This window comes from Leishmania martiniquensis, chromosome 1, assembly GCF_017916325.1.
Source record: "Leishmania martiniquensis isolate LSCM1 chromosome 1, whole genome shotgun sequence".
Taxonomy (NCBI): domain Eukaryota; phylum Euglenozoa; class Kinetoplastea; order Trypanosomatida; family Trypanosomatidae; genus Leishmania; species Leishmania martiniquensis.
In genome coordinates, this window is record NC_090136.1 from 95,297 (window position 1) to 108,730 (window position 13,434).

A 13,434-nucleotide genomic window follows, 5' to 3' on the forward strand; every position below is an offset into this window, starting at 1 on the left:
CGCCTCTCTGGCGCACTCATCGCCACTTCTGTTGTGCGCCACATCGCGGTAGAAGAAAACAAAAAATAGGAAACGGGCATAGACGCCAGTGTGCCCTGTACCTGAGTGCATGCGGAAAGAGAGGGAGGCGAGGGATTTGGCGACGCGGCTGGCGACTGGATCGCGCACGACACCGTGCATGAGTGCGCATGGGTGTATCCACCTGTGGCAGTGCAACGGCGCTGTGCCGTCATCCTACTCGAGTGAGCTGCACGCTTGACTTGGCTCTCGATTTATTACTTCGCTGAGGAGGTGTAAGGGAGGGAGGGAGGGGAGGTTGGCCGTGACGGCGGGGGTGAGCAGAGGGGGGAGGGGTACTGGCATCTCTGGTGTCACTCGCCGTCTGTGTGTGTGCGTGTGTATTGGGGGGGAGGGGGCAGAAGGCAGGCAGAGGGAGGCATATACACACAGACACGCCCTCCCGCCCCCCCCCTTCCCCCAACTACACGCTCGTGTAGTGTGTCTGTCTGTGTGTCTGTCTCTCTCTCTCTGTGCCTCGCACAGCAACTGCTGGCGACGAACGCACCCACTCGCCCGCCCCCACCCCTCTCCTTCCAAAGCCAACCAGTGGGTGCACGCGTCTCTCGGGAGCGTGACGGCGCGACAAGATCCGCAGCGGAGGGGACGATGGTGGGCTCGCTCTCCATGACGAGCACTACCGTTGCCGTCGACGGTGCCTCCGACCGCCGCTTCCGTTAGGGGAAGGGACCTCAGTAGCGGCCACAGCAGCCCCTCATCTCACGCCGCTTGCCACTGCCCGTCTCACACACACACACCTTCCCCCTCCCGCCCACCCACCTACACGCACACATACACAGGCGCCCACCGCCAGCGGTGCGGGGATCGGTGGGGGGAGGGCAAATATGCCGTCGGATGGATGGCCTCGGCGTGTGTCACGGTGACCCTTCCACCATCACCACCACCACCTCTTCCACACACGCGCGCACCCCTCCCTCCATCGCTCTCCGTCTCCCTCTCCCTCTCTCTCTCTGACACTCGCGGAGTCTTTATCCACACACACACACACACACAATCAAGAGCGAACTGCTGGTGTGCGTACTACTGCTGTATGCAGCGCGTGAGCACGCATTCCCCACACCCCTTTTCTCTCTCTCTCTCTCTCCGTTCTTGTTTTCCTTTCTTGCAATCGTCTCAGCCCTTTGGCAAGCGCGCCGTTCACTGTCACAGACCCCGCGCGCACCTTTGCTCCCTCTGTCTTTTTCTCTGTGTGTGTGTGTGCGTCGGTGTGCGTGCGGGTGTGTCTGTGGGGCGTCGGCAACAACAACAGCAAAAAAAAAAGAAAGTGAGCGTCACTCTCGCCACTGGTGCGCACTGGCAAAGCGAGAAAGTGGCGTGAAAAGCGGAATCGAACAGGCGAGGAAAGGGCGGTGGAGAGCTCCACCAGAGAAGGGAGAAGCAACCGGGGGGAGGGAAGCGGGTGGACGGCGCGAGCCGCACAAGGGCAACTAGACGGCTGAGGGCGCAGCGATGGGTGCCGCCCTACGGAAGGAGGCGTCCGAGTATCTCACGGCGGCGTTGACATCGGACGCCGCCGGCCCTGACGCGGCGGACTTCCTTGCCAAGGTGAAGGTGTATGAGCGCAGCCTCTGTGGTGGTCCCGAGCTATACGACGTGGCGGAGCCGATTGCCGCCGCCGTGATGGGCACGGCGGCCGAGACGGGGCGTGTGCGCTGGCTTCTGCGGCTGTGCAGTGAGGCCCTGCGCCGGTGTGTGGAAGCCCGCGGTGTGGCAGACGACAGCACACCGGCGCTGCTGCACCTGACAGAATTGCTTCTGCGTCACATCCTGCGGCTGACCAAAGGGCGGTCGGTGGCCCTCGTTGGGGTCCTGGAGGCGGCGGGGACGTGCGGGGACGCGACAGCGTCGAGCGGCGCGCCGTCTGAGGGCACCGCCGCGCTGCTATGCCGTATGGCGCTCTCTTTTTTGGTGAGCGTTCCGCTGAGCGCGGCCACGGTGGTGACGCACCTCGAGGTCCTGCGGCTGCTTCTCACAATGACGTCGTCGGCGCTGCACCACGGCACAGACTTCCAAGAGGACACGATGGACCTCTTTACGGAGCTGATGATGTCGTCGCCGCTACTGGGCGAGTGCCTCGCCGCACTGCTGCAAACCATCGTGTCGTGGGGGAAGCTGAGCTGGACAGCACCGTCGCCTACGCTATTCCATGAAGGGCATCAGCCGTCCTTCCTCAACCTTTTTCACGTTCTCAGCGCTGCCGTCGCCTCGCCCGAGCTTGCGGGCGGGATGGCCGCATATGTGCTTGACGTGCCGAGCTTGACCACGGGCAAGGCGCCTGCCCCCGCGGGTGGCGATGGTCGGTCTACTGCACAGATGGCCGGCACGCTCCCGAAGGATCCTGCCGCAGTACTGGAGAGCAGCTGTGGCTGCTGGGAGCAGGTGGGCCGCCATGCCACAGCGCTGCTGTGCGTGCTCATTGTGCATCAAAAGGGAGGCGGCCAGAACCCGGCCCTCGAGTACGTGACGGCGATACGAGACGAGAGCCCCGTATCCTTCGCCGCCCTCCTCATGACCATTCGACGGCGGCTGGCGAGCTTCCCTGCGCTGTTGATTCTGCTGTACGTGCTGTTGCACGACCATGACGAATTCCTGCATACGATTTTGATGGAGAATGCGGCGGTGCTCGTCTCGACGGTGCAGCAGCTGTTGGAGTTGACAATCAAGACGTGCAGAGACACGGCGCGGCTGGCGATGCCTTCGACCGTTGGCGCGGCAGACGACGTGCTGCAGAATGCCGTGCTGGGGCGCATCATCTTTCAGCTCCGAATATTCTCGTACCCCTTCATCAACTTCATGTCAAGCACGTTGCTGCTTCTCCTCTCGCAGGACCGCGTGGTGAACCGGCTGCTGTGCAACACGCCGTGCTTTGGCAGGCACGCACTGGAGCGCTACGATGAGAACGCCTCTGTCGGCGCGCTTGCCGTCGTCGCGCTTTCGCTTGGCATCATCAAGGGGCTGAATGAGCGCAACGAGGCGCTCGTCGCCGTGTTCGCGCCGTGCCTAGTGAATCTCGCCCCGTTCGTGCACGACATCGACTCCTACACGGCGCAGCGCGTGTCGGCACTTCTGACGCTGGCCCTCAAGAAGATTCATCGCGCGAGTGCACTCCTGAAGGCGTATGCAGCGGCAGCGGCGACAGCCACCGCCGAAGGGAACAGAGCCGCACGCATCATGGCGGAGGGCGGCGGCGCACCGGCCGCCGTGCCGGACCACTTTGGGGGCTCCATGAGTAGCGCCAACGGTAGCACCACCGTGGCGCTGGCGTCCGCCGACGATGCGCGGGCTCTGGAGGAGATCCTGGCCATGTACGTGCGTCAGCTACGCACCATCGTTGAGGGTGTGGAGGCGCTGCTGCGCGGGTTGGGCCGGCGAAATGAGCACCTTATCTACGAGTTGCTCTATGTCCGCAGCCGCATCATCGACGACGTCGACGCCGCCGTCGAGGCGCAGTACCTGCATGGCCAATCAACGAAGCAGCTGCTGTCGAACTTGACCGAGATGATCAAAAATTGCGAAGCCGACATTGCCAGCTCCAACCAGGCACAGAGCCCGCAAGAGATTTTGGCCATCCTGCGGCGTGGTCAGCAGCAGCAGCAACAACAGCCGTCACATGGCCAAAGGCAGCACAGTGACGTCGGCGATGGTGGTGACGAAGGAGGCAGCGAAGACCGCTACAATGGCAGCAGCGTTGGCGGCAGCTGCCACACCGGTGAAGGCTCATCAAAGATCACCGATGGTCTGGCTGCGGCTTCGAACGTGGCAGCGACACTCGCCGCAGACGCGATGTCCAGTGCGGACGGCGCCTCCGTTGATTTGGTGTACAGCTACGAAGAGTCGCCGCACAGCTACGATTTCTTTGGGCCGTTTGTGTGGGCAACGTTGCTGAGCGCCGGCCAGCTGCCCGGCGGGGCGCTGTGGTGCCGCCACAGCAGCGAGCTCCCGTTGTTTCCGCATAGTTGTTGACCGGAGGACTCACCGTGAGCGCAGCGCCTCCCCCTCCCCTCCCCTCCACACACTAAAAAAACAAAGAAAACACAATTCCGCTTCCCCGTGCGATTGGTCGTGGTGGTGTCCGTCTGCGTGTGTGTGTGTGTGTGTGTGTGAGGGTGGGGGGGGCGTGGGCGTGGGCGTGACCACTGTCGCCAGGTAACGATTCTCTCCCCCTCTCCAGAGTCCTCCGGAATTGCGTCCACATCACACACACACAGAGAGAGAGGCATATATATATATACTCTACCCCCTTTCGATGCTGGAGAGGTGTGGTGTGTGTGTGATGTGTGTGTGGAGGGGGGGGGGGCGAAGCTCATTTCTTCTGTTACTCTTCTGTTCCACTCCTCCGGTGTGTGTGTGCGATATGGCGGAGGCGGTCGCGGCAACGACTACGCGCGCCACCCGTAGCCATTCTTTCCGTTGTGTAGTTCGGCCTCTGCCCCGTTTCGCATCCGCAGCAGCAACGCGAAGGCAGCGAAACGCGGCAGTTCCGCAGGATTCTGTGAGTCCGCACCGGGATAGACGCGCGCATTCGCTCCTGGTGAAGGAGACTATCTCGCGCCTTCATCTGGGGCAATCGATGCGCTGCGGGCGCGCGGCGCATCCATGCGGTCGTGCGTATGCCCCGCACCGCAGGTGCACGGCAGCTTCCGTATTTCCCTCTCTGCTGTCAACCCCTTCCCCTTCTGCGTCTATCTTCGATACACAGGCAAGTCGTACCACATGCGCGTACGCGCACACAGAACACTTGCACGCAGGATCTGATGCAGCGCCCGCCGCGTCCCGAGCCAACGCGGCTCTCGCACTACTTCTTCCAGCAAGTTGTCTCCCATGTGCCGCACACCGAAGCCGCTGGAGGGGATGCCACGGAGGCGGCCGCGAGCGAGGGCCGCCAGCCGCAGGGAAAGTCTTTGTTGCCCTCAGAATCTGCGGCAGCCGTGTCCGCTAGCGTGGTCGCGTGCTCGCCATCCTCGTCACCACCGCCTTCGATGCGCGAGCCCGGCGTCAGCGCCGGCGTACCCGACCTCCCCGCTGGCACGTTAGCGGCGGCTACGGCCCGCACAGACGCTGGTGCGCCGGCGCGCGTCACGGGCGACGCGGCGACAGACAGAGCGATGTGGGAATACTTTACCCCGGCCTCGTTCCGTCACAGCTTCGAAGGCTTTGTGAGGACAGAGAGCGCTCAGACCGAGTCGCTACGCCGCGCCGTGGAGGCGGCTTGGCGCGATGTGGAGCTGATTCAGCAACGCAACGTGGCGCGTCGCACAGCCTTGGCGGACGTCCTCGCCGACCCCGACGCGGCATGGCGAGCAGAGGTGCAGGGGAGGCTCTACTGGCGAGCGACGGACATCGTGCAGCGCTACGGGCTCGAGGTGGCCGTGGACGGTGAGGGCGGAGCCGATGGAGGCGAGACGAGCCAGACAGACACGGCGCGCGTCACGCTCGATTTTTCCGTCGTCCGCGACGGTGTCCGTGCAGATCGCGGTGGCAATCCTAACGACGGCGCCCTCAAAGCGCCGCGGCGTGGCAGCAGCGGCAGCGAGGCCAGTGACATGGAGGATGCAACTGGTGGGTTGCTGTCGTCTCCCCATCCAAAGCAACCACACCAGCCGACGGCCGCGCGTGCGAGCACGCAGGCGGGCACCGCCGCGTTGCCGATCGCCAAAGCGGGGGCTAAGACGGCGGGCGACCTACTCCATCCCTACGCCCGCCCGCACTTTCTGCGTCGCATCTTCGCACCGCTTCAGCGGTCGCGCGATTCGCTGCCCAAGTGGACGACACTGCTGCTGCGCGATGTCCATAGCGTGCAGAAAGCCACGCTGCCCACTCTCGAGAAGCGTGTCCAGAGCGCGGTGGTCTTCAAGGTGCCACTGCACCGAATCTTCCTCACAGCGCGGGCGGCGCTGCAGTCGTGCGTGCAGCAGCAGCGAGTCGCGCCGGATGCGGAGTTGGCGCAGGTGTCGGCGTATCGGCAGCTGGAGCAGCATGGGAAGCGGTGGGTGGACTTCGTGGAGGCGCACGAGGCGGCCGCCGCGGTCTCGAAATCGGCGAACGCGGGAGGTGCGACGGCAGTGGCGGCCTCTGCCGACGACGCGGTCCCCAGCTTGGCACAGCGGTGGACAACGGCCGAGGAGCTGTGGGCGCTGCTCCTTGACGATCTGGACACGTGCAAGAGCTTCTTTGCCGATGCCATCCACCGCTGCAACTCCGTCCGCGAGCACGTCGCGGCGGAGATGGACTCGGCGCGGCAGTCGGTGCATACCCACCGCCGCCAATGCGGCGCGACGATGGCGGCCATGACGTTCGATGCACAGGCGTGCGCGGAACTGCTCAACCGCAACGGCCAGCGCATCGAGATGGCGGTGGAAGAGATGGGAGGGACGTTCACTAGGGAGCGGGATCGGCTACGACGGTCCATCACGGAGGGCGAGGCGCTCTTGGCGCGGCTTGCGGGGCAGCAGGAAAAAAGCGCGCGTCGCGTGCGAGAGGCGCTGAAGGCGTTCTTCATGGAACAGCTCCAGTACGAAGAGGCCTCGCAGGCGCTGCTGCAGAACGAGCTCAGCTTGGCGCAGCTCGAGGCGAGTTACGGTCAGCTTCGACAGGCTGTTCAGTTGCGGTACAAAGGGGCGACGGAGAGCAGGAAAGACGCTGCAGACCTCCTGCAGCTGCTGGCAGACGGCGACGCCGCAGCGCAACAGCTCTTCGACGCCTGCGAGGCGCACTGCCGTCGCATCGAGACGGACAACAACTTCATCCAATGCCGCCTGGTGGATCAGTGCACGCTGGCGCTTCAGCAGCGCTATCGCTGCGTGCAGGTGATGGCGGCGCTGTACGAGCAGCGCTACGACACCCTTGAAGCCCGCGCAGGCGACTCATGGCAGCTGCAGTTTCTGCTCTCCGGCGAACGCATGTGGGCTACGGAAAATCTCAGCGACGTGCGCTCGGAGCTGACACAGTTGCAGCAGGATTGGCGCCAGGTGTGTGCACTGCGAGCGGAGCTGGAGCTGGAGCCAGCACGCCTGGACGTGCACGTGCTCACGCCCGGCTGGCAGCAACTGATGGCAACGTTGCTTAGCCTGGATGCCCCTCCGTCGCTGCAGCGACGCCTGCAGACACTCCGGGCCCACGCCGCGGCGATGGAGCCAACGGCGGCGGGCTGTGGTCCACAGGCGGTGCACTACCTCCTCCGCAGTGCGGCGGCGGCGACCCAGGCGCCGGTCTGCCCCGCGCCGTGACCACGCACAAGGTCATAAGAGAGATGAGGGCAATCGAAGAAGAGAGGCGAGGGGGGAGGGGAGGGGACGGAGTGCACCTCCCTCTGTCCTTGCCGCTCTCTCTCTCTTTCTTTCTCTCTCTCGACTACTTTGAGGATCGTGATGTGTATCGCGTGTGTCGCTGCGTGTATTCATGTTTGTGTGTGCGTGTCTATGGAGAGAGCGCGCGTGAGTGGAGCGCTCGCATTGATTGATGTACAGCATACCCCCACCCGAGCCCCCCTTCCCCCCAACTCTTCTTCTCCTGTCCCTCCCTCCCCCCTCCACCACCCCGCCTCGACCCAGCCCAGCCCCGCAGACAGTCGCTGCGGTTCGCGTCTGCTCGCTCCCTCTCCCCCATTCCCTGACCGTCTCGGTGTCGCGCCCACCTCATCGGCCCCCGAGCGGCTTCCCTTCTCAGGTCCCTCTCTCTCTCTCGGCGAAAAGGGAACGGGGAGGAGGGCAGCGCTGCATGAACGACGCCCCCCACTCCCTACCCAACCCACTCTCTCTCTCCCTCCGCACACACACACACACACGCAGCAGTCGCAGCGAAAGCGCACGCCCTCTCGCCTCCCCTTCTCCCCCTCCCCGCCTCTCATACCGGGAAGCACAGACACCCCATGTGACGTATCACACATCACAGATAGCAGAGAAAGGATTGATACAGGGCCCCTCCCTATGCCACTGTGTTGCGCACAGGCCACAGCTGTCCCGCGTCACCTCCGCTCCGCTTCTTAGGCCCCCGCCCTCCCCACTGGTGTAATGAAGCTCCCGCTGACGCTGCATCCTGCGAATCACCTCGGTGCACAATGCCTCCTCCTTCACGCCGCTCTCAGCTCCGATAGCGTCAACGGCGTCGCTGGCGACGCCAACCAGCACAAGCAGTTCGAAACGGCTGCCAGTATCGCACGACTGCGCACGCGCTACGACTGGGAAGGGCAGCGCCACCCGAGGAATATTGCGCAGCTGTCGCACTGCTGGCAAGGATGGCTGCAGCCGCCATCGGTGACAGCTGTCGCTTCCGTCACTGGCAGCAGTGGTTCGCAGTACACCGGGGTGGAGCCGGCAGCCGCAGCTCCGATGGATCGCGCCGGCGCGCCACCCTCGCTAGCGCCTCCGTTGCCGGTGCTCAGCGCGACTCAGCAGCAGCGGGCAGGTGCCTATCGAGCCCTGGCCTTCGCGGCTCCCGCTCGACTCGTCGCACTACACGCCCCTCGCGTTCTCCTGCGGACGCTACCAAAGAAAACGCACGACATCGTCAGCTACGACGCCGCGGTACACCACGCAGCGCTGCTGACGGAGCTGCTCGCTCCGTACGGCGTCCATGTCGCCTTGACCGGCGCCACGCGTCGTGGCTGCCCATTCGCCCTCCAAGCCGAATATCTGCTCTGCCTGACAGAGGCGGCGACGTGCGAGGTGGAGGCGGTGAACCCGGACGGCGCTGGCGGGGTCGTGAAGAAGGAGAGGGAAGAGGCGAAGCATTTCCAGAAGGACTCCGGCAGCAGCGCCAGCTGCGTCATTTCTTCGACGGCCGACACGGAGGGCACCGCCACTAACGACCTTCCGACGTGTGCGGCACAGCGCTCCAAAAAGGCGGGGGGCGCGCAGATGCAGCAGCGATGCGCAGGGTCAAGAATTAGGCGTGATGGGCTGATGCTGGGTCCGCAGGCATTATCGTCAGGATCGCTGCCAACTTCCGCAGCACCAGTTGCCAGCGCAGGTGCCGGCTGCGGCACCGGGCACGATCGCCAGCAGCGCGTCCGTGGGCTTCTCAAGGAGTCGTTGCGGCGCCGCTACTGCGACCGGCGCGAGGCCTTCTCGTCGACCGACTATGTAAGCCCCCCGGTGTGGTACCGCTGGCGACGCGCGTTAGCCGGCCTCGCACGATGCGGCTACGTTGTATCCGCCGCTGAGTCCTTCCCGCCGTCGAGGTGGTGGCTCCAGACACGTCGGGCGATAGGCTTGACGGCGCGGTATGACCCACACTGTCCCACGCAGGTGCCACCACCTGCATGCACGGACGCTGCCATTCTCTGCCGACTGCAGCTGCATCGGCTTGTGCTCCGCTTCTGCGCGTGGCACGCCTTTGCGGTGCGTCAACTGTTCCTGACGGGGCCGGATGTCTTCACCACGCACGTGACAATGGAGGCTCTCGAGCGCGGTGTGGACCTAAATATGAATGGCGCCTTCACGTTCATGGAAAAAAACACGACGCGCCTGGATGGCGGTGTAAGCGACGTGACGCCTCCCGCCGCCGCCGCCGCTTCTGCTGTAAGTGACGCACATGGTCATCTGTTTCGGCCAGAGGGTCAGGAAGGGCAGCAGCAGCAGCACCGTTGCTGCGGACTTGCCGAGCAGCTGATCCCAAGGGATGAGGAAGACGTTGTGTCGTTGGCGGGCCTGCCGCATGTCGACCCGATGCTGCGCGGCCTCTACTGCCAACGAAATCATATGTAAGGTCGTCTGCAGGAAGGAAGTGTGGGGGGGGGCTGTAAACGCATCCCCTTCCCCCTCCCTTGAGTCACTCCTGCTCGATGCACCGCCACCGCCACTGCTGCTTAAGCTGCTCCTTCAGCCCTTTCTTCTTCCCCTCCCCTCCCCCCAACCCTGCTGCTGCTCTGCCAGCCACTAACGCAAGACCGCCATGGCGGCGCATGCGAAAGAAAGAAAGAGAGAGAGAGACGCTCCTCGCGAGAAAGGGGAGGAAGGCGTCGACCGCGCCCTCGCATGACCGTGACGTCAGCGCACACCGTCGTACACACACACACATGCGCTTCGCGCTCTATGCACGGGTCACCACCACCGCCCTCCCCTCCCCTGCCATCATCGATGCATCTCCTTCCCGCCTTTACCTTCCTCATTGCACACAACAACGCATGACAACTGACTTTGACACACACACACACATAAACGTCTATACACGCAATGAAAGCTCATACACATCCATCAGCAGGACACGATGCAGCCTTACCTCCGCAAGCTTCGTAAGCTGAAGCGCAGCAAGCCCAGCGACCTCGAAGAGAGCGTCGCGAAGACGCTGTTCGAGCTGGAGACGTCGCACAAGACGCTGCGTCAGGAGCTGCCGCGCTTCCACGTGAACTGCGTGCGCGACGTCAAGGTTCCGCGCTCGAAGAAGGCGGCCATGGTCATCTTCTACCCCCTGCGCTTTCTGATGCTCGTGCGCAAGGTGCAGCGCGCGCTGACCTCCGAGCTGGAGAAGCGCCACCCCGGCTACCTGGTGATGCTGGTTGCGCAGCGCACGATCACGAAGCGCCCGACGGACGTGTACAAGCTGCAGAAGGTGCAGCGGTCGAAGACGAGCACCGCGGTGTTTGAGAACATCCTGAACGACCTCATCTACCCGAGCGACGTGGTGGGCCGCCGCTGGCGCTACCGCACGGACGGGAGCAAGATGATGAAGGTGTTCCTGGACGCCCGCGACCGCAAGCGCATCGAGTCCCGCCTGCGCGCCGTGGCGTACGTGTACAAGCAGCTGACGCACCGCCGCGTGTCCTTCGGCTTCATGTGGAACCCGAAGCTGCAGCAGGTGTCCACACAGTAAGCGGCGACAGAGGAAGGGCGCGTGTGCGGGCGTGCGTGTGTGTGTGTGTGTGTGCTAGCGAGCGGGTGTGTACGCGTGACGTCCATAGGCGCGTATGTGTGCACGGCGGCGCAGGCCGATTCGCTTTAAAGCGCTGAGGTCATCCGCGCACCTCGTCGCCACCGCTGCCGCCGAGACGATCGCTCCCCTCCCCTCCCCTCATCGCCTGTGCCAGCCGTTGCTGTGCAAGCATTGCTCCCTTTCTTTCCTCCGCGGGTGTGAGGCGGGCAGTACGTCCCTCGTGGCCCTCGTCGAGGAAACGACACATATATATATGCATATATTTAGGGGGACGGGGGCATCTTACCTGTTGTATAGGTGGCATGCCCGAGTGTGTGTGTGTGTGTGTGTGTGTGCTAGGGGGAGTGGCTGGGCGGGAGAAGGGGCGCGTATGCGAGACGAAGGAAAAGAGAGAGACCGGGGGGAGGGGGTGGCGGAGGGGGAGGGGGGGCAGCACCGGCTGTCCCCCCTTTCCGGTCTCTCTGCTCCCCCCTCCCCCTTTCCCTTCCTCGCCGCACCGTCGCTCGCGCACATCTCCGCTTTTTTCTCGCGCGCGTGTGTGTATGTGTGCGTTTATTTTTTCATCTTTGTCTTCTTTATTTGACGCTGAACGACCGAAACGCCGATTAGGCAGACTCACGCGCGCACGTAAGGTGGCGTTGAGGGGCGGGAGGGCGTACACGCGCGGAGAAGACGGGCCGCGCACCTCCCGGAGGGGAAGACGAGAGAGGGCGCACAGTGCCTAGGTGCAGGTGTGCGAATCTGTGTATCGGGAGCGGGGTTGGGGGAAAGGTGAGTGGAGCGAAGGAGGCAGAGATGAGGGCCACGGTGTGGTGCGTGCCGGAGCGCTGCTTCCCTGCTCGGCCGCCTTACTCACTCGCTTCCTCTCCACCCCCACCGGCCAGCGCTCTCGCTGCGGTTCCGGCCCGATACTGCGTGGCCGTTCTTTGAAGCCCGAGCCGGGCTGCGCATGTCCTTCTCGCTCGCTGTCTCCCACAACTGTCCCCGCCTCACCCTCTCACCCTCACCTGCGCCGATTTCTTCTTGACCGCTCACATCCACCTCACACACACACAAAAAATCAAACGCGCGTGTGGTGCGTGGGAAACGCGTCCGCCCATCGATGGCGTTGCCGCTGCTCCCACCGACGCACATCTCACGCCTTCTCTCCCCGGGACTTACCCACACGACTACTGCCGCTCGCGCATTGCGTGTACCCCATCCGTCGTCTCCGAGCAACAATACCATAGGTGAACGCTGGCTTAGGAACACGATGCAGCCTTACCTCCGCAAGCTTCGTAAGCTGAAGCGCAGCAAGCCCAGCGACCTCGAAGAGAGCGTCGCGAAGACGCTGTTCGAGCTGGAGACGTCGCACAAGACGCTGCGTCAGGAGCTGCCGCGCTTCCACGTGAACTGCGTGCGCGACGTCAAGGTTCCGCGCTCGAAGAAGGCGGCCATGGTCATCTTCTACCCCCTGCGCTTTCTGATGCTCGTGCGCAAGGTGCAGCGCGCGCTGACCTCCGAGCTGGAGAAGCGCCACCCCGGCTACCTGGTGATGCTGGTTGCGCAGCGCACGATCACGAAGCGCCCGACGGACGTGTACAAGCTGCAGAAGGTGCAGCGGTCGAAGACGAGCACCGCGGTGTTTGAGAACATCCTGAACGACCTCATCTACCCGAGCGACGTGGTGGGCCGCCGCTGGCGCTACCGCACGGACGGGAGCAAGATGATGAAGGTGTTCCTGGACGCCCGCGACCGCAAGCGCATCGAGTCCCGCCTGCGCGCCGTGGCGTACGTGTACAAGCAGCTGACGCACCGCCGCGTGTCCTTCGGCTTCATGTGGAACCCGAAGCTGCAGCAGGTGTCCACACAGTAAGCGGCGACAGAGGAAGGGCGCGTGTGCGGGCGTGCGTGTGTGTGTGTGTGTGTGCTAGCGAGCGGGTGTGTACGCGTGACGTCCATAGGCGCGTATGTGTGCACGGCGGCGCAGGCCGATTCGCTTTAAAGCGCTGAGGTCATCCGCGCACCTCGTCGCCACCGCTGCCGCCGAGACGATCGCTCCCCTCCCCTCCCCTCATCGCCTGCGCCAGCCGGCTGCCGTGTGCGCCACCTTCACTGATTTTTATGTCTTCCGTTACTTTCGGTATGGTGCACGTCTTTTTTTTTAGGGGGAGGTCATCAGTTGGACAACGAAGCACAAGTGGAAAGCCGAGGAGAAGGAGGAGGAGAGCGGCATCAGCAAGAAAAGATGTGACGCCAACGCCGTCTTCTGCCCGCTCGTGCGGGAAAGGGGATGGACGCGTTAGTGTGTGTGTGGGCGGTGGTGAGGAAGGAGGGGTACAGCTTTAGAGTGGGTGGCGGCCATGACGATGCACTGCATCTGCCACCTCTGCTCCCCCACCCCCTTCCGTCGCCTTCGGCCAACTCCCCTGCGCATGTGCAGATAGGTGAGATGGCGAGACCCGGGAGGGCGGTGGGTCCCCTTTTCCCGGCTCCCCCCCTCACCAC

General features: G+C 63.9%; 5 protein-coding genes across 5 annotated transcripts; all 5 read left to right on the plus strand.

Annotated features, from left to right (window-relative positions):
- Positions 1-1,527: 1,527 nt before the first annotated feature.
- LSCM1_08177 (uncharacterized protein) lies at positions 1,528-4,041 on the plus strand (the record flags this gene model as incomplete). Its single annotated transcript, XM_067325516.1, has 1 exon — positions 1,528-4,041. The coding sequence occupies one exon, from the start codon at positions 1,528-1,530 to the stop codon at positions 4,039-4,041; it is 2,514 nt and encodes an 837-aa protein (XP_067181691.1).
- A 791-nt stretch (positions 4,042-4,832) lies between these two features.
- On the plus strand, positions 4,833-7,304 carry LSCM1_08178 (uncharacterized protein; the record flags this gene model as incomplete). Its single annotated transcript, XM_067325517.1, has 1 exon — positions 4,833-7,304. One exon carries the CDS (start codon positions 4,833-4,835, stop codon positions 7,302-7,304), a length of 2,472 nt encoding a protein of 823 aa, XP_067181692.1.
- A 783-nt stretch (positions 7,305-8,087) lies between these two features.
- Positions 8,088-9,782, plus strand: LSCM1_08179 (uncharacterized protein; the record flags this gene model as incomplete). Its single annotated transcript, XM_067325518.1, has 1 exon — positions 8,088-9,782. One exon carries the CDS (start codon positions 8,088-8,090, stop codon positions 9,780-9,782), a length of 1,695 nt encoding a protein of 564 aa, XP_067181693.1.
- A 502-nt stretch (positions 9,783-10,284) lies between these two features.
- On the plus strand, positions 10,285-10,887 carry LSCM1_08180 (uncharacterized protein; the record flags this gene model as incomplete). The annotated part of the gene is made up of 1 exon (XM_067325519.1): positions 10,285-10,887. The coding sequence occupies one exon, from the start codon at positions 10,285-10,287 to the stop codon at positions 10,885-10,887; it is 603 nt and encodes a 200-aa protein (XP_067181694.1).
- A 1,312-nt stretch (positions 10,888-12,199) lies between these two features.
- Positions 12,200-12,802, plus strand: LSCM1_08181 (uncharacterized protein; the record flags this gene model as incomplete). The annotated part of the gene is made up of 1 exon (XM_067325520.1): positions 12,200-12,802. The coding sequence occupies one exon, from the start codon at positions 12,200-12,202 to the stop codon at positions 12,800-12,802; it is 603 nt and encodes a 200-aa protein (XP_067181695.1).
- Between the last annotated feature and the right edge of the window lie 632 nt (positions 12,803-13,434).